This window comes from Stegostoma tigrinum, chromosome 29 (assembly GCF_030684315.1).
Source record: "Stegostoma tigrinum isolate sSteTig4 chromosome 29, sSteTig4.hap1, whole genome shotgun sequence".
NCBI classification, from domain to species: domain Eukaryota; kingdom Metazoa; phylum Chordata; class Chondrichthyes; order Orectolobiformes; family Stegostomatidae; genus Stegostoma; species Stegostoma tigrinum.
Window position 1 is genome coordinate 40,105,781 of NC_081382.1, and position 18,703 is coordinate 40,124,483.

Genomic DNA, 18,703 nt, shown 5'->3' on the forward strand with positions numbered 1-18,703 from the left:
AGATTGAGACTGTGTAAGGTCATGACGTTTGCAGTGAGCAGCTTACTGAATGATAGCTCCGAGAGCCGACAAACTGAGCCAAACTGTGATGTCTCATGTCAGCCTGGCAGAAGCGTTCTCTCTGCGTGAATGTTTAAGAGAATTTACATCTGGGGAAAGTAGTCAACAGATACTCCAGATACAGCATTGACTTGCAGCTTTTTGTGAAATCTAACATTTGGAGAATCGGGGCCAACTAGCATCAGGGGATAGATCCTGGTTAGCGCAGCGTTCCGATCTGTACGGACATCTGACTGAGGTTTAGATCTCTTTTATCTTTGCATGGCCGGTGTCTGAGACGCTCGGGGTGGGAGCAGATCAGTGGAGGCAGACAAATCAGCTCTTGGGCATCGAGCCACACCACTCTGTAATTAATCAGGCAGCAGGAAAAGGGAGCAACTCAAGAACAGCTAACTCCCTTTCTGCTACTTTTTTGATGCCGCAGTGGAAAGGATTGGGAGTTCAGTACGCATGAAGTCTAAACTTTGCTCCTGTTCAATGAGTCATTGCAACAGAGAGGAATTCATTCCACCCATCAACTATATGCTCTCTTGACCTAGGGTGGCATTCCCTCTAACCTAAGGCCGTAAGGCACTGGAACAGAAATAGGCTGCACCTCATAGAATATGAGTTCCCAGATTGGGGCTGTTGGTGAGGGGAAGGGCGGGAGGTTAAAAGAAAACGAGTTGGAAGGGGAAATAAAGATCCCCAGTCCCCTCCAGCTCTCTCCAGATGTCTCAGGGGTATGGTTGGACATCACATGCTCCTTCCCCAAGGGCACCATTACATTGTCCACCTTATATAACTATTTAACGTCAACCTGTTAGGACACCCCTTGAACCCTGAGGCCCTGAACCAGAAGCAGGGACGCTACCACCCTCCAACAGCCTTTTTTTTTAACCTGTTCATATCCCTGGAACAGGTGGGACTTAAACCTGGGCCTCCCAATCCAGAGGCAGGGACAGTACCACCATGCCTCATTTGTCTATCTTATCGCTCGTCCGTCATAATCTCGCACACCTTTATCAAAGATCTCATCTCGATCTCCCTTGCTGCAAGGAGAGCAGTTTCACCTCCCAAACTTTGTAGGTAAACTCTGTCATCCAGAGGTACATTCTGATCAACCTCCCTTCCTAAGGAGCCTCACATATCTTCCCTAAAAACTCGAGCTGGAGGTAGTCACGGCCTAGAGGGAGCTTGATAAAGGTTCAGCATGACCTCCCAGGACACCTGTCGCTTCAGAAGCACGAACCCTGAGTGTGTGGTTCCTCTCTTGTGTTCGTTGGCCATAATTTCAGCGTTTAGACTTCCCAGCCCGCTGTTTGACCTTCGGTAGACTGACACTAAGGCTTCACTTAATTGCAGAGAACCAGAAGTTAGCCAGAGCTAGGAAGTTGTAGGCTCCCTGGAAGAGTTGTGTTCCGGCACTCCTGTTGGATTAGCAGCAACAAAGAAGGGGTTTAAGTAATCCCAAATCCCACAGCAGTGCTCTGCTTTCCCAGTATGTCATTACAAACCTTTCCGCTAGATCATTCACCATAACCAAGCCAGCATCTTGAATGCTGCAGCTGATGAGCAGAGTTTTGGAATTTATAATGCGTTCCACGTGGAATAGTGCCAAAAGTTTTTTATTTCGAAAATTGGAAAACATACAGGACTGGAAAGCTAGCCTTTCATGGAAGGGAAGCCCAAAGACTCACAACCCTACCCTTTAGTAGGAAATGTGAAAGATGTAATATCTTCCATGTCTGGCTGTGCTTTTAGATGAGTATTTAAACAAGTCTGAAACCAGGCCTCACTGACACAGAAACATCGGCAATGGGAGCAGGAGTCTGCCGCTCACCCTTCGAGCCTGCACTGCCATTCAATATGATTGTGGCTGATCATCCAACTCAGTCCCCCACACCCTTTGGCCCTAACAACCCTAAGAACTACATCCAACGCCCCCCCCCCCCACCCTGGAAAACGTTCAATGTTTTGGCCTTGACCGCTTTTTGACAGACAATTTCACAGGCTCCCCACACTCTGGATGAAGAAATCCCTCCTCATCTCAGTCCAAAAATCCGAAAGAACTGCACGTGCTGTGTATCGGGAACCAAATCAAAAATTGCTGGAAAGGCTCAACAGGCCTGGGTGCTTCCATAGAGAGAAATCGGGGTCCAGTGACTCTTCCTCAGAATCTTACCCATGTCCTGGTGCTGGACTCTCCAGGAACATCCTTGCTGCATTTACCCTGATTAGTCCTGTTAGGATTTCATCGGTCCTTACGAGATTCCACCACCTCTTATCTTTCTAAACTCCAGTCGGTAGAGTCCTAAACTGATCGAATCTCTCTTCATATGGCAGCCCTGATATTCCAGGAATCAGTCTGATAAACTTCACGTCCTCTGTTGCCGGAGCATCCTTCCTCAGATAAGCAAGAATGCAATCTTATGTGTAATCCCCAGGATGCCATCAGGAGGGCGTTCCTCATTAGTGTGAAGAGTATTATGTCTTTGAGTGGGACTTCCTATTACCTAATACATCATAGATACGCAATCTAGTGGATCCCAAGTGAGGAGGCCTTGTGGTGCAGTGGGTAGTGTCCCTGCCTCTCTACTAGAATCTCTAGGTTCGAGTCTCACTCTAGGACTTGATGGTCAAGACTAGGTGCCCTCATAATCCAACTGAGCAGATTGTCCAGTATCTTGGCAACCTTACACAGAGCCTACTCCATTCATGTGAGCCTTCATCAGTGAGAGCATTGAGGTGGGACAACATCTTACATTGGTAAGACCACCTTTGGAGGACTTTGTACAATTCTGTTCGCCCTGCTATAGGAAAGATGTTACTAAACTGGAAAGGGTGCGGAAAAGATTTACAAGGATGTTACCGGGACTGGAGGGTTCGAGTTATAATGAGAGGCTGAAGCTATTTTCCCCTGGAGCGTCAGAGACTGAAGGGTGACCTTATAGAAGTTTGCAAAATCACGAGGAACCTGGATAGAGTGAACAGCTGAAGTCCTTTCCTCAGGGCAGGGGGAGTCCAAAACTAGAGGGTATAGGTTTAAGGAGAGAGGGGAGAGATTTAAAAGGGACCTGAGGGGCAACTTTTTCACACAGAGTGGAATGAGCTGCCAGAAGTGTACAGGTAACTCCGTTTACAACATTTAAAAGACATTTGGTCAGGAAAGATTTCGGGGGAAATGCAGATAAATGGGACTAGTTGATGTTTAGGAAAGCAAGTCAGGAAGGATGAGTTGGGCCGAAGGACCTGTTTCCGTGCTGTATGACTCTATAGCAGCTGGCAGGAGCTGGAGCATATTTTGGTCAACCAGGCGATGGAGCAATGTTGGAGCTGCTGCCATCCCTCTCCATAAGGTGGGCTCTTTACTCAGAGAGTGGTCGGGATGTGAAGTGCATTGCCGGAGAGGGTAGGGGGGTCGGCCTCATTAGGGGCATGTAAGCAGCTATTAGATAGGCATATGGATGATAGTATAAGGTAGGGGTGGAGGTTACGTAGACCTTAGGTTTAGGGTAAAGGTTCGGCACAACATGGTGGGCTGAAGGGCCTCTACTGTGCTGTACCGTTCTATGTTCTGTAACTTTAGGTGGCAACGTACACGTAAACATGTTAGTTGACCCCGCACCTCGAACTCACTGAGTGGGCCCAGCCGCACATCGGCTCCCCCATAGCCTGCGAGGGGCTTAAGTGGCACACTGGGGGTTCAGGGAGGAGAATTAATTTCCCCTTCCCCCACTGCATCCCAAAACCAGCCCAGCCTGTTCCCGCCTCCCTAACCTGTTCTTCCTCTCACCCATCCCTTCCTCCCACCTCAAGCCACACCTCCATTTCCCACCTACTAACTTCATCCCACTCCCTTGACCTGTCCGTCCTCCACAGACTGACCTATCACCTCCCCACCTATACTCTCCTCTCCACCTATCTTCTCTATCCATCTTCGGTCCGCCTCCCCGTCTCTCCCCATTCATTTCGGAACCCTCTCCCCATCCCCCTCTCTGATGAAGGGTCTAGGCTCGAAACGTCAGCTTTTGTGCTCCTGAGATGCTGCTTGGCCTGCTGTGTTCATCCAGCTCCACACTTTGTTATCTTGATTCTGTCGTGTGGCTTTGATGACCCTGAAGAGGGCACTGTGTAAGCACAAGATGTTACTTCCTCTAACCCTCTCTTTGTTGTTTAGGGTCGCAAAGGAAAAGCAGGTCCCCAGGGCATGCGAGGGAGTCCAGGCCCAGCAGTAAGTGTTGTGTGATAAAGCAAAACTCCATCCTACGCATTCATTTAGTTGGGTAACTACACATTGAAACGATTATATTGGTTACAAAGGGCTTAGAAGTGACTGGATACGATCCAGAGGCTATACAGCTCCAAATAATAATACAACATTGCAATAGTAATGCTGTCTTTCATTGTTGTAAGATCTTCCTGAATGAAAACAGCGTATTATCCAGCACTTCAGAATAGTTGGAACTCTAACTAACGGCAGGTTTTTTTTTGTGTAACGCTCAGGGTCCTGTCGGTCCGCCCGGTTCGAGAGGTGTCATTGGTCGACAAGGTCAAGAGGGTCCTCCAGGATTGGACGGTGCTCCTGGAATCATTGGCAAACCAGGAATTCAGGTCAGTCTTGAGCCTGGTAAATCGATCGAGGCATTTTTGTTTAAACTCCTTCCACGAGATGTGACCATCGTTGGCGATGCCAGCGTGTGGCCGGTCCCTAATTGTCCTCGAACTGACTGGCTTGTTCGGGCATTTCAGAGGGCAGCTTACCAGTAACTGCTGCCCAGTTTGGGTCCTGCCAGGGCATGTCAACTCATTGCAGCCTTGGTGCGAACATGGACAGAAGAGATGAAATCCAAGGGTGAGGTGAGTGTGTCTGCTTTGGTTATCAAGGCCACAGTTGACTGCCTTTGGCATCAAGGAGCCCGAGCCAAACTGAAGTCAGTGGGAATCAGAGGGATACTCTCCGCAGTTCCGAGATGTGCCCGGCACTTGGGAAGATGGGTGTGGTTGGTGGTCAGCCATCTCAGTTCCGGGACATCTCTGCAGGGGTTCTTCCGGGTAGTGTCCTAGGCCCAACCATCTTCAGCTGCTTCATCGATGAGCTTCCCTCCATCAATATGTTGGTCGTGAGGGGTGTTCACTGATGATTGCACAGAATTCAGCACCATTCATGCACTTTGAAAAGTTCAGACGTGAGGATGCACATCATCATTCATCATTGGTTGGTGTGAACATGTCATTAAATTCCTGATAATTCCTAATTGGAAGAAATTGCTGCTTTCCTACATCTGCAAGAGGGGCCTGGTTAGAGCCGTTCCCATTCATAAACCAGAGCGCACAGATTTAAAACTTTTTGCAAAAGAAGTAAAAAGCAAGGTGAAACAAATAAGAACCTTTTCAGACAGCGAGTGTTAGGAGTGTGGTAGAAGCTGGTTCAATCAGCTCATTGAAGAGTGCTTGGATAATTAATCATAACAGCGTGCAGGGGTCCAGGAGTGTAGCTCGAGGTTAAATTACTCGACGGAGCTAGCACAGAGAGAAATGGGCTGAATGGCTTCCTTCCGCATCGTATCGATTCTGTGGTACCGTTGAAGATTGCCAGCCCTCGGCTGTTTTATATCTCAATGAGAGATTGTGTTTCCCGACTTCGTGAAGACATGGGAGATAAACAGAATAAGTTGCCCACATGTCAGTTGAGGCTTTATGCGTGGGGCCAGGTTCCCTGGAAGAGTGTTGAGGATATAGAGGGACTGCAGAAGGTTACACTGGGTCTGGGAGGCTACAGGCAGAGGTGAAACGATTTTATTTGAAACAAGAAGAGGTAAAGGCACTCTGATACAGGGGTTCAAAGCTGTGAATTGCAATGCAGCCCATCCTATCCATTACCTGCATTCTGCTTTCGCTCCAGTGCATAATCGCAGCAGATCTCTCTGCCGTGATATGGTTTAACATTGCAGTCTTCCCTCCAACCTCAGGGAGAGCAAGGGGATGACGGGAATGTCGGGTTCGTCGGGAAACCCGGAGGCCGTGGCCGTGTTGGAGTCCCAGGATTACCTGGATCTCAGGGACCCCCTGGCTTTAAGGTGAGTGAGACTGAGCTCAGCAACCCCAGGCAGACATGTGCAACAACTCAGAAACTGCAAGTTCTTCTGATCTGACCACACAACACAGAGGAGATGTCTGATCACTGGGGTGGCGCACAGTGTTGCTAACCAATAAATTAGTTCACCACACACATGTGACTAGAAAGGTTGATGAGGGTCGAGCTGTGGATGTGGTGTATATGGACTTCAGTAACGCATTTGATAAGGTTCCCCATGGTAGGCTCATTCAGAAGGTCAGGAGGAATGGGATACAGGGGAACTTAGCTGCTTGGATACAGAATTGGCTGGCCAACAGAAGACAGCGAGTGGTAGTAGAAGGAAAATATTCTGCCTGGAAGTCAGTGGTGAGTGGGGTTCCACAGGGCTCTGTCCTTGGGCCTCTACTGTTTGTAATTTTTATTAATGACTTGGACGAGGGAATTGAAGGATGGGTCAGCAAGTTTGCAGACGACACAAAGGTCGGAGGTGTCGTTGACAGTGTAGAGGGCTGTTGTAGGCTGCAGCGGGACATTGACAGGATGCAGAGATGGGCTGAGAGGTGGCAGATGGAGTTCAACCTGGATAAATGCGAGGTGATGCATTTTGGAAGGTCGAATTTGAAAGCTGAGTACAGGATTAAGGATAGGATTCTTGGCAGCGTGGAGGAACAGAGGGATCTTGGTGTGCAGATACATAGATCCCTTAAAATGGCCACCCAAGTGGACAGGGTTGTTAAGAAAGCATATGGTGTTTTGGCTTTCATTAACAGGGGGATTGAGTTTAAGAGTCGTGAGATCTTGTTGCAGCTCTATAAAACTTTGGTTAGACCGCACTTGGAATACTGCGTCCAGTTCTGGGCGCCCTATTATAGGAAAGATGTGGATGCTTTGGAGAGGGTTCAGAGGAGGTTTACCAGGATGCTGCCTGGACTGGGGGGCTTATCTTATGAAGAGAGGTTGACTGAGCTCGGTCTCTTTTCATTGGAGAAAAGGAGGAGGAGAGGTGACCTAATTGAGGTATACAAGATAATGAGAGGCATAGATAGAGTTGATAGCCAGAGACTATTTCCCAGGGCAGAAATGGCTAGCACGAGGGGTCATAGTTTTAAGCTGGTTGGTGGAAAGTATAGAGGGGATGTCAGAGGCAGGTTCTTTACGCAGAGAGTTGTGAGAGCATGGAATGCGTTGCCAGCTGCAGTTGTGGAAGCAAGGTCATTGGGGTCATTTAAGAGACTGCTGGACATGCATATGGTCACAGAAATTTGAGGGTGCATACATGAGGATCAATGGTCGGCACAACATTGTGGGCTGAAGGGCCTGTTCTGTGCTGTACTGTTCTATGTTCTATGTTCTAAGAAAATTCAGACTCAGGATGCCACCTTTTTTCTCGGTCTTTCACAGGATGTGGGCATCACTGGCAAGCTCAGCATTTGTTGCCCATCCCTAATTGCCCTTCAACTGAATGAGTGCTGGGCTACTTCAGACGCCTTAACGCACACCCCTTCTTACATTTCTTTTTCTCTTTCTCCACCGCTCCTGGATGAGGTCATCTGCAACAACACTCAAGAAGTTTGACACCATCCAGGACAAAGCAGCCACTTGACTGGCACCATATCCACAAACATCCCACTCCCTCCAGCACCGACGCTCAGTTGCAGCAGTGTGTACTATCTACAAGATGCACTGCAGAACCTCACCAAAGATCCTCAGACAGCACCTTCCAAACCGATGACCACTTCCATCTAGAAGGACAAGGGCAGCAGATACATGGGAACACCACCCCCCTGCAAGTCCCCCCCCAAGTCACTCACGCCATCCTGACTTGGAAATATATCACCGTCCCTTCACTGCCACTGGGTCAGAATCCTGGAATTCCCTCCCTAAGGGCATTATGGGTCAACTCGCGGTAAGTGGGCTGCAGCGGTTCAAGAAGGCAGCTCACCCTCACCCTTCTCGAGGGGGCAATTCAAGCCAAAACATCATACAGTGTGGTAACAGATCCTTCATCCCAACCAGTCCATTCTGAACATAATCTCAAATTAAACTAGTCCCACCTGCCTACTGCTAGCCCATACTGCTTCAAATCTTTCCTGTTCAGGTGCTCATGTAAGTGTATTTTAAACATTGTGACTGTACTCACATCCTCAAGAACGTCATTGGCACGCACACCACCTTCTGTGTAAAAAAAAAAACGCCCCTCGTTCTTTTTTTTAAATCTCTGTACTGTCACCTTAAAACTATGCCCACATCCCATGAGTAAATAAAAAATGACAGCCCCCAATGAGTGACCTCTACGCCTTCTGTTCCATTTGACCCCCCCCCTCCTCCTCTTCAGTCAATACCTTTCATTCTGGGAAAGGGTCATTTCGGTCTTGAAAGATTAACTCTGTTTTATCTCCACAGATGCCACTGGACCTGCTGAGTTTCTCCAGTGTTTTCTCTGTGTTCGTTTCAGAATTCCATCATCCAGTTTTTTTTAGCTTTTATTCCTGTGTCATGAATTTGACTGAAAATATCTACGAGGGCTCTTCTGCAGTAGTTTCGGGGAATCCTGCACTCTCACACGCACCTATCACATAAAGACTGTGAACCGGGGATAATCACCCTGACACCTTAACCCCACCAAGTGGATATTAAAGCTTCTTCCTGAATGAGTACTGCAGTGGCACAGAAAGAGGCCACTGAGCCAAGGAGCACCTTCTAACGAACAGACTCTCCTCCCGAGCCTAGCTGGCCATCACTGGGTCTCAAAGTCAACTCAGCCAGTAGAGACATACACCCCACATGTGACCCCCCCCCCTTCGCCCGGAAAATGATGGTGGCAACAGTTCAGGGACTTCCCCCTGAGCATCCTACATGGATGTCAGACATTCCCACCCACTCCTGGCTTGTGGCCTCGTAATATAGGGAACCCTGACTCCTGACGGCAGTGAGGACTCCGTCTGCGATAGGTGGAGATGAGGTTGCAGCATCAGAGGGAGCACACCGACCTCCTAATGCCTTCTTTGCCCCAACCCCAAGAGAGCGAGTAACCCCACACACACACATACACACACACACACACACACAAACACACACACACACACAATCTCCCACCTTTGGCAGAGCGCCTGGATCACATTCTGGCCCGCTCAGGTATCCTGGAGCCCATCGACCAGGAGCGGGAGCAGCTTGCCCTCCATCCTGAGGAAGGAGACGAGCGCATTACTGCAAATCCAAATCATTTCCTGCGATAACTCGCATCACAGAAACAGCCCCAGTATCACTGTTGTGTCATGAACTCCACAGTGTATCTGATGTGGTCGGTTGCCATTTTGCAACGTTCAGACTAAAACCAGACGTTTATCTCCATCTGTTAAACAAATTGTGAACTTATTATTTTTTTTGTGGTGTGGACTGGATAACAAATAAATCCCCCGAGCCTACATGATTCACATTTTATTTTATCTTGTTCCCTGTGGTCAGCTGGAATACTGTGATCTAATTCTAATTGTTTTTAGGAAACATATACTGAGCAAGCCTTGAGGATAACAAATGTTCCTCGTTCTGATATTAGAGCAATCCATTGGTTAGGGTCGAGGAAGAAATGTGACCAAAAGCGAAAACAGCACCTCACTGTGGTACAGATCTGAAACAGCATGTCGCTTTGTTCCTTTGGAGTGCTAGCCCTCATTTGCAGAGATCAAAGTCACACGACACAGGTTATAGTCCAACGGGTTTATTGGAAATCACAGGCTTTCGGAACGCAGCCCCCCGTTGCCAGGTGAACTGGAGGGAAGTATGTAGTTTTAAGAAGCATCTTAAAGGAGGAGAGATACAGAGAGAGCAGCAGGGTGGTGTAGCATGGAAGCCCCAGAGCATGATCTCCAGGCAACTGAAGATATGGCCACCAGGAATGAAAGTGTTTATTATTGCTTGTTACACATGAGAGGCCAGAACTCGAGGAGGTGAGACCTCATGGAGGGTAGTGGGACTGAAAGTGATTCCAGAGCAATGGAGGATGTGACGAAAAGGCCATTGATAAATTTGGAAATGAGGATGAGAATTTTAAAGACATGCCACTGCTTGAAACAGACTGACACAGGACAGGGTAGACCCAGGTGGGGTCACCGTTGTCCATGATCTGCAGCCCTCTGTAAATAGAGAGATGCGAAAGAAGCATTTCCTTTTATAAATCACTTCTCATGTCCACATTGCAGCAAATGCAGTATTTCTAAAGAAGGAGTAAAAGTGGAAATGTAGCAGTGAGTCTGTACACTGCAGACTCCGACAGGTAGAAATGTGATAATAACCAGATTGTCTGAATTTCATAAAAACTGAAAGAAGTGCAGATGCTCTAAATCAGGAACAAAAACAGAAGTTGCTGAAAAAGCTCAGCAGGGCTGGCAGCATCTGTGAAGGCAAAAACAGAGTTAACATTTCAGGTCACTGAGAACTGATGGTAGCTGGGAAAACATCTGATGTGGTCGGTTGCCATTTTGCAACGTTCAGACTAAAACCAGACGTTTATCTCCATCTGTTAAACAAATTGTTTATGTGCAGAAGATAGGGTGGGGGAGTGGGATAAGGAGCCAACAGTAGGTTGGGATAGAGCCCAAAGAGAGAGAAGAACAGTTGGTTAGATGAAGGAGTGGATGATGATCGGGCTGGGAGAGTGAATAGCTGTTAATGGGGGCTGTTAGCGACTGACAGTAGGTAGTGTGTAGTAGCAGGCTGTGGCATAACATGGCCTGGTGTGTGGGGTAGGGAGCTGGGACATGGGAGAGTTTTTAGGCCCTAAAATTGTTGAACTCAGTATTGAGTCCAGAGGGCTGCAGGGCCCCTAAGCGGAAAATGAGGTTCTGTTCTTCCAGCTTGCATTGAGCTTCAATAGCTTTAATGTTTGTTTAAAGTAGTATACAAAGTGTAATAAAGAATGGATGATTTTCTGACACAGTGTAATGAGTGGTGTCCCACAGGGATCAGTGCTGGGCTCTCAGTTTATACGCATGAGTTGATTTGATTTGACTTATTATTGCCACATGTATAGATATGGTTTTCTAAATTTGCTGATGATGCAAAGTAGGAAAGTAAGTTGTGAAGAGGAAGTGAGGAGTCTACAGAGGGAATGAATAGATTAAGTGAGTGGGCACATTTCTGACAATTTGGAATGTATTGTGGGAAAATATAAACTTGTCCGTTGACTGGGAAATTAAGAAGTAAATGTATTATCTCAGTGGTGAGCAGCTGCAGAGCTCTGAGATGCAAAGGTCCTGGAGAGTTGCATGAAAAAGGTTAGTATGCAGGTGCAGCAAGGAATGAGGAAATCTAAGAGAATGGTATAATTCATTGCGCGGGGAGTTGAGTATAACAGCAGGGAGGCTATGCTTCAATTATAAAGGGCCCTTATGAGATCACATTTGGAGCACTGTGTACAGTATTGGGCACCTTATTGAAGGAAGGACATGATGGCATTGGGAACAGCTCAGAGAATGTTTACCAGATTCATAGCTGGAATGAGCAGGCTGCCTAGTAGGGAAAGTCCCAGCCTATAACAGATGGACTTTAGAAAAGTGAGGAGTAACTTGATTGGTAGACGACCCTGAGTGTCTGATATAGGACCCAAAGGACCCTGAGAGTCTGGTATAGGATCCATAGGACCCTGAGAGTCTGATATAGGACCCTGAGAGTCTGGTATAGGATCCTGAGAGTCTGGTATAGGACCCATAGGATCCTGAGAGTCTGGTATAGGACCCATAAGACTCTGAATCTGGCACATAATCAAAGACCCCTCCCATCCTGTTATAATCTCTTCTGACTTCTTACATCAGGCAGAAGATACAGAAGCTTAAACACACATACCAACAGATTCAAGAACAGCTTCTTCCCCGCTATTATTAGACTTCTGACTGGACCTCTAAAATTTTAAATTTAATGTTGACCTCGCTGTTTGTGCACCTTCTCTGCAACTGTGACGTTGTATTCCTCGCTCTGTTCTATTACCCTAATGCCCTTCGTGTGGTATGATCTGCCTGTACTGCACACAAAGCAGAACTTTTCACTGTACTGAGGTACATGTGACAATAATAAATCCAATCAAACTATAAGACGTATAAGACGTCGGATGTGTAAAAGATGTTTCACGTTGGTAGAGAATCAGGGATTGGAACCATTGTTTAAAAGTGAGAGGTTGCCCATTTAAAACAAAGATGAGAATTTCTTTTTTCATGGAGGATAGCAAGCCTTTGGTATGATCTTCCACAAAAGGTGGTGAAAACAGAGTCTGTACTTTCAAGGAAGTTGTGAATAGATTCCTGATAAGTAAGGAGGTGAAAGGTTAGCGAAGGTAGGCAGGAATGTGGCATAATCAGATTGATTTTACTGAATAGCAGAACAAGTTTAAGGGGTAGAATGACCTCATCCTGAGTCTAACTTGCATGTTTGTACATATCAGACTCTGGTGGTGGGTTATAGAGTTCAGCTCGATGCTATTGACCTATACTTCTCTTCATTTATCCACCATTGCTCCACATCTTACGATACACTTGAGTTCTAATGAATCATCGACCTGAAATGTCGACACTCTCTCTCTCTCTCTCTCTTTCGCGATGTCTTGCTTGCTCTCTCTGTCTCTTTCTCACTCTCTCTCCCTCTCTCTTGTTTGCTCCCTCTGTCTTTCTTTCTCTCTCTCTTTTTCCTGCTGTCTGTTTCTCCAAAGAGGGTGCCACACACACTGAATTCCTCCAGCACCTCCTGCTTTCAATATCAACATTCTATCCACCTTTCACAGTGAAAATTTTTGTTGACCCTCAGTGCCCGTCCTTGGGAGATAAACCTGTCTCTTGGGAGATATAAAAGATACAGCTCTGTTCCTGATATATTTGCCGGAAAGATTAGGTCTGAAAGTGGCCTACTGTTGCATTGTTATGTTTACCAGTGTTCTTCATTTCAAACATCACTGAACTTTATCACTTGCTTTTGATTCGAACAGTACATTGGGTTCTGTAACAGATGCAGATCGTTTATTGTGGTCAGTAAATCTGTGTTTTTTTTCTTTACCTGTTGTGTGTGCCACAGGGAGAGAGAGGCCTGCAGGGCCAGATAGGACCTCCTGGGATTAAAGGAATGGAAGGAGGAATGGGCTTACCTGGGAAGAGAGGTGATCTGGGTTCCAAAGGTCAACCGGTGAGTAACACATTTCTCCTGAACTGAAATCAGCTGCTTCAGTCAACTAGCCCGACCTTATGTTATCGTAAAAACAATCGCAGAATTTCATACTGGCTTCCCAGTCATTTCAAGGAGCAATCTGAAATGAATTACAACACAGATTAATGTGAGAATGTAAGTCAGGGACAGGAAATCCTTAGGGGACCCTAAGGTTTTGACCAGCCGGAGACAGTGCAGATCCGAACCCTCCCTCTCATCCCCGCCTCCTTGACTTGACACAACCTGTCCACCTTCTCTCCCACCTCTCTGCCTCTCCCATCCCACTCACCAATCTCCACCACCTACCTGCATTCACCTATCACCATCCCACTTCCCCGTTACCCATCCCTCCTCTTCCTCTCTATTTATTTCTGAGCTCCCTTTCCCCCTCCCCCATTTCTGAAGAAGAGTCCTGACCCAAAACGGCATCTTCCATGCCCCTCTGATGCTCCCTGGCCTGCTGTGTTCCTCCAGCTCCACACTGTGTTATCTTGAGCCCCATACAGTTCTCCCCAGGCAGGAGATGTCCAATTACATAGAATCATAGAATCCCTACAGTGTGGGGACAGGCCCTTCGGCCCAACGAGTACACACCAATCTTCAGAGCATCCCACCCAGATCCAACCCCTCTAACCCACCTAATCAACACAACCCTCAACACTATGGGCAACTTCCCATGGCCAATCCACCCTAACCTGTACATCTTTGAACTGTGCGAGGAAACCAGAGCACCTGGAGGAAACCCACACAGACATGGGGGTAACATGCAAACTCCATGGAGTATGTGGCTCTGAAATAGGGCCTCTAGCCCATCTTGTCCATGTCGATTTGTTTTTAATTCACTCATGGGACATGCTGGCTGGGCAGCGCTTTTTATTGCCTGTCCCTAGTTGCCCCTTTGAGAAGGTGGGGGTGAGCTGCCTTCTTGAACCGCTACAGTCCGTGTGCCGTGGGTTGACCCACAGTGCCCTCGGGGAGGGAATTCCAGAAAGTTGACCCAGCGACAGCGAAGGGACGGCGATGTATTTCCAAGTCAGGATGGTGAGTAGTTTGGAAGGAAGCTTGCAGGGGGTGATGTTCCCATTTAGCGTCTGGCCTCTCATTCCCTTCTACTTGTTTGCGGGTTTAGAGAATGCGGTTGAAGCCGCCTGGAGGAGTTGATGCAGTGCATCATGTAGATAGTACGCACTGTTGCTAAAGCTGCAAGTGGTAAGCGTGCTAATCAAGCGGGGGCTGCTTTGTCCTGGATGGTGTCAAGCTTCTTGAGTGTTGTTGGGGCTGCACCCATCCAGGAAATGGGGAGTATCCCATCACCCTCTTGACTTGGGCCTTGGAGATGGTGGGCAAGTTTTGGGGAGTCAGGAGGGGGCTTACTGGCCGCAGGATTCCCAGCTCCACATGAACCTCCTACCAGCCTACTTTCCAATCATCTCTACGTTGGAGATCACCCGCTCTGGGCTGCCCAACAGGGACCCAAGTTAGCAGAGAAACGTAAGGTTCATTCTGTATCTAACTCACATCATGGCTTAAATTCTCTCAGGGAATTATGCTAGTTTCTCAGTTTTCTTTATGACCACAAGGTCCCCATTTAAGATACAGGTCAGGTGATTTATTTCCCCCCTCTCGGAAGATCTGTGGAATTCTGTTCCCAGAGAACAGTGGATCATTGAATATTTTAAAGGCCGAGTCAGACAGATTTGATGGGGAGGAGGCCAGATGTCATTGGGAGTGTGCAGGGAACTGGAGTTGACTCAGATCAGCCATGACCTTATCAAATGTTGGAAGAGGCTTGAGCAGCCAGCTACTGCTCCTAATTCTTACTTTATCTGCAATGTCCAGTCTCGCGCCCCCCCCCCCCCCCCACCCCCCCCCCCCCCCCCCGACCCCCACAGTGACTGATGACTAACGTGATCCTTGTCTGTGCTGCTAACCAAACTTTTTTCTCTCTTTTGTTTTGAGTTTAGGGGGACCCTGGAGAATCTGGTTTCCCCGGGCTGATGGGAGTGTTTGGACCAAAGGTACAGCCAGCGAGAGTGACTTTGTGAGCTTTCCAACCATCTCCTGTTTTCTGTAGTTTAATGGGGCACCACTTGAAACCATCCTACCGTTCCTCGTGATCCATTCCACTGCAGCCAAGGGTACCTGGCCAGGGAGAGTGAAATCTCTGCACTTCACCAATGTTTACGGCTCCCTTTCACTTCAAAGTAGGAGGCTGAGGGGTGTCCCTGTTAGAGGTTTATAAAATCATACGGCGATACATAAGGTGAATGGCACATGACTCTTCCTCAGGGTGGTGAAGTTCAAGATTAGGGGGCACATTTTTAAGGTGAGAGGAGAAAGATCTCAAAAAGACATGAGGGGCGACTATTTTACACAGAGTGACTCGTGTGAGAAACGAGCTTCCAGGGGAAGTGGTGGGTGTGGCCATGGCCACAACATTTAAAAGACATTTTGGATAAGTACATGAAGATGAAAGGTTTGGAGGGATATGGGCCAAGCACAGGCAGGTGGGACTGGTTTAGTTTGGGATTGGACTGGTTGACCTGAAGGGTCTGCTTGACCCCCTGCCTGTATAAGTATTTCCGCAATGTATTGCGAATTTAGGAAGACTAAATGTAACTTTTTGAGGATGGCTGTGGTGGATTATGAGGCAGCTGGGCAGATTTTTTTTAATTTTCTGTTCTCTTTAGCTGTGAATTTTTTACATGATGGGAGTGACAACCCAGCACCTGGTTATTACAGGGTTATCCTTGGGTAGGCTTATTGTCTGAGGCGCCTCTCTTTTAGTAATAGCTCAGGGGGCTACTGGTGTTACACAGTAGAAGACGGACCACAAATGAGCTTTTGGCAGGAGATACATATACCTGAGTAATAGAAGTAGTATATTGTACAACAGGCTGTATTAGTTTGAGACCGGTTAATGACACTTACAGCAGGTAAGAGGTATTCTAATCTTCTATGAGACAGTAACTAAGCCTGTGTTACATGGATTGAAAGCCCAACATGTAGACAGATGTAACCTTGGAACAGTCGAAGGCTCAATTTTCAAAGTTATTTTTTAATTCTCACTGGTCCCTCTGTTACAGAAGTTCTGTTTGGTACCTGACTTTTAGTGGAATTGACCGTATTAATGACTGGGAGGTTTTCACTGTAGAATTTATTTTTTTAACTACAGTTGTGTGGAAAATCCATTATTTCTGCTGCATTAGAGGATCTGGGTATGCATTCACAGAGGTTAATCTGAGTACAGTGCGGGAGTTTGGTACCATAAGAAATGATCAGATCGCTTGGTTGACAATGTGTGTGTGAGCAGGCTGTTTAACTTGGCGCATCTATTCCCTTCCATTACGCAGGAGTCAACAAAATCGGCCCCATTTCCCGACTCAATCCTCAATATTCCTCTTAAAGTTGTGATGTGGAGCTGCTGGTGTTGGACTGGGGTGGACAAGGTCGGAAGTCACATGACACCAATTTATAGTGCAGCAGTTTATTTGAAAACACAAGCTTTCAGGGCCCTAATGCATTGTCACCTGACCAGCGCTCTGAAAACTTGTGATTGCAAATAAACCTGTTGGTGTCGTGTTACTCCGGGCTTTGTCTCCTTAAAATTACTAGCTAGTTATGAACTAGTAACCCATCCCCAGCTAGCTGTGTCTGTGGAGAGAGAGAGAAACACACACATACGCACAGGCACACGCACGCGCACACACACACACACATGCACACTCACACGGACACACACTCACACTCACACACACAATGTTAACATTTGAAGTCTGATATGACTTCTTCCGAAGAGATGCTGCTAAATCTGCAGGATTTCTCCAACACTTACTGTCTCTATTTCAATATTCTACTTTTATTTCAGAAATCCAGAGCCTCACGTTAATATTGTGGGAATGTGGGCTTGAATCCCACCATGGCAGATGGTGGAATTTGAATTCTGTACAACCAGGGATTAAAGCAGGCCTCATGGTGACCATGTGACCGTGGTCATAAAAACCCACCTGGTTCAACAGAGACCTTTTAAGGGAAAGAGGTTTACCCCCCCTTTATCGGGCCACGTGACTCCAGACCCAGAACAATGTATGTCGCTGTTTAAACTGCCCTTTGAAATGGCATTGTGAGCCACTCAGTTTAGGACAGACAACAAATGCAGATCCACCTTAGTGACATCCACGGCCCATAAAACAGGTAAAGATTCATGTTTAAAATGTGAAACAATCCTCCTGCAATTGGAGAAGCTAAATTCTAGACACCCATTGGCTGAAGATTTGCTTTCCTGTACTTAAATACACAGTGAATCAATCTAAATTTTGTGCTGTTGTGTTATGATCACTATTTCAATGGCCTTATTCTTGCCACCAAGCAATTGGTGGGGTTTAAGTTCAGTGCATAAATCACCAGCTCAGAGTTAGACTCAGTGACGGTGACTGTGCCATCTGTAAAAGGTCATCTGGTTCGCTGATGTCCATGGAGACAGTCATAGAGACATACAGCACAGAAACAGACCCTTCGGCCCAACCAGCCCAGGCTGAACTTAATGCCAAGCTAAACTAGTCCCTCCTGCCTGCTCCTGGCCCATATCCCTTCAAACCTTTCCTATTCATGAACTTATCCAAATGTCTTTTAAACATTGTAACTGTACCGGCACCCCCCACTTCCTCAGCAAGTTCATTGCACACAAGAACCAAGCCCAATATGACTCTTGTTGGTGGCCAATCATTTTGTTCAGCTCTAGTTTCCAGTCTTCTCATGTTTTCTATCATCCCTGGCCATATCATTGTCATTGTACCATTTACCTTGTCCATCTAACGGTCACAAATCTCTGACTGCAACCTTATTAATGTTATTAACACAAACTCTGGGCCGATGTTATGTCCCACTTTTACAACTGTGACAACTCCTTTTGCTTTCTGTAGCACTTTTAATTTCTGATCTCCCAAACGCTTTAACCCACTGACTGTTCATCTCTTTGACTCCATTTCCAGATGTTTTTCTCCTCTCTCTTCAGTTCTGAAGAAGAGCTGTATTGGACTCAAACCCACAGAGTTTTCCTTTAACATAGAGCCTCTCCAGAATGGAAACAGTCCATTTGGATCAACACGTCCACACCAACTCTTCCAGGCTCGTCCTCTCCCCACCCTACACTGTAACACTGCATTACCCATGGCCGGCCAACCAACCCCAACCTGCATATCTTTGGACTGTGGGAGGAAACCGGAGCACCTGGAGGAAACCCACAGACACTGGGAGAATGTGCAAACCCCCTACAGGCAGACACAGACAAACAGAATCGGACTCAGGTCCCTGGCACTAACCACTGAGCCACCATGCCATCCCTTCTCACTCTGTCTCACGCCACTGAGGCTGCCAGAATTTGCAGAGTTTCAGCAGGAC

At 47.1% G+C, this 18,703-nt stretch overlaps 1 protein-coding gene across 3 annotated transcripts in view; it reads left to right on the forward strand.

Moving 5' to 3' along the window:
* The window catches only part of col27a1b (collagen, type XXVII, alpha 1b), a 660,800-nt gene that overhangs the window by 605,105 nt on the left and 36,992 nt on the right, over positions 1 to 18,703 (forward strand). For all 3 annotated transcript variants that reach the window (XM_048559048.2, XM_059638229.1, XM_048559047.2), the window contains exons 46-50: positions 4,220 to 4,273; positions 4,546 to 4,653; positions 6,012 to 6,119; positions 13,175 to 13,282; positions 15,268 to 15,321. In XM_048559048.2, coding sequence (XP_048415005.2) covers positions 4,220 to 4,273; positions 4,546 to 4,653; positions 6,012 to 6,119; positions 13,175 to 13,282; positions 15,268 to 15,321 — 432 coding nt within the window. The remainder of the gene's footprint in view (positions 1 to 4,219; positions 4,274 to 4,545; positions 4,654 to 6,011; positions 6,120 to 13,174; positions 13,283 to 15,267; positions 15,322 to 18,703) is intronic.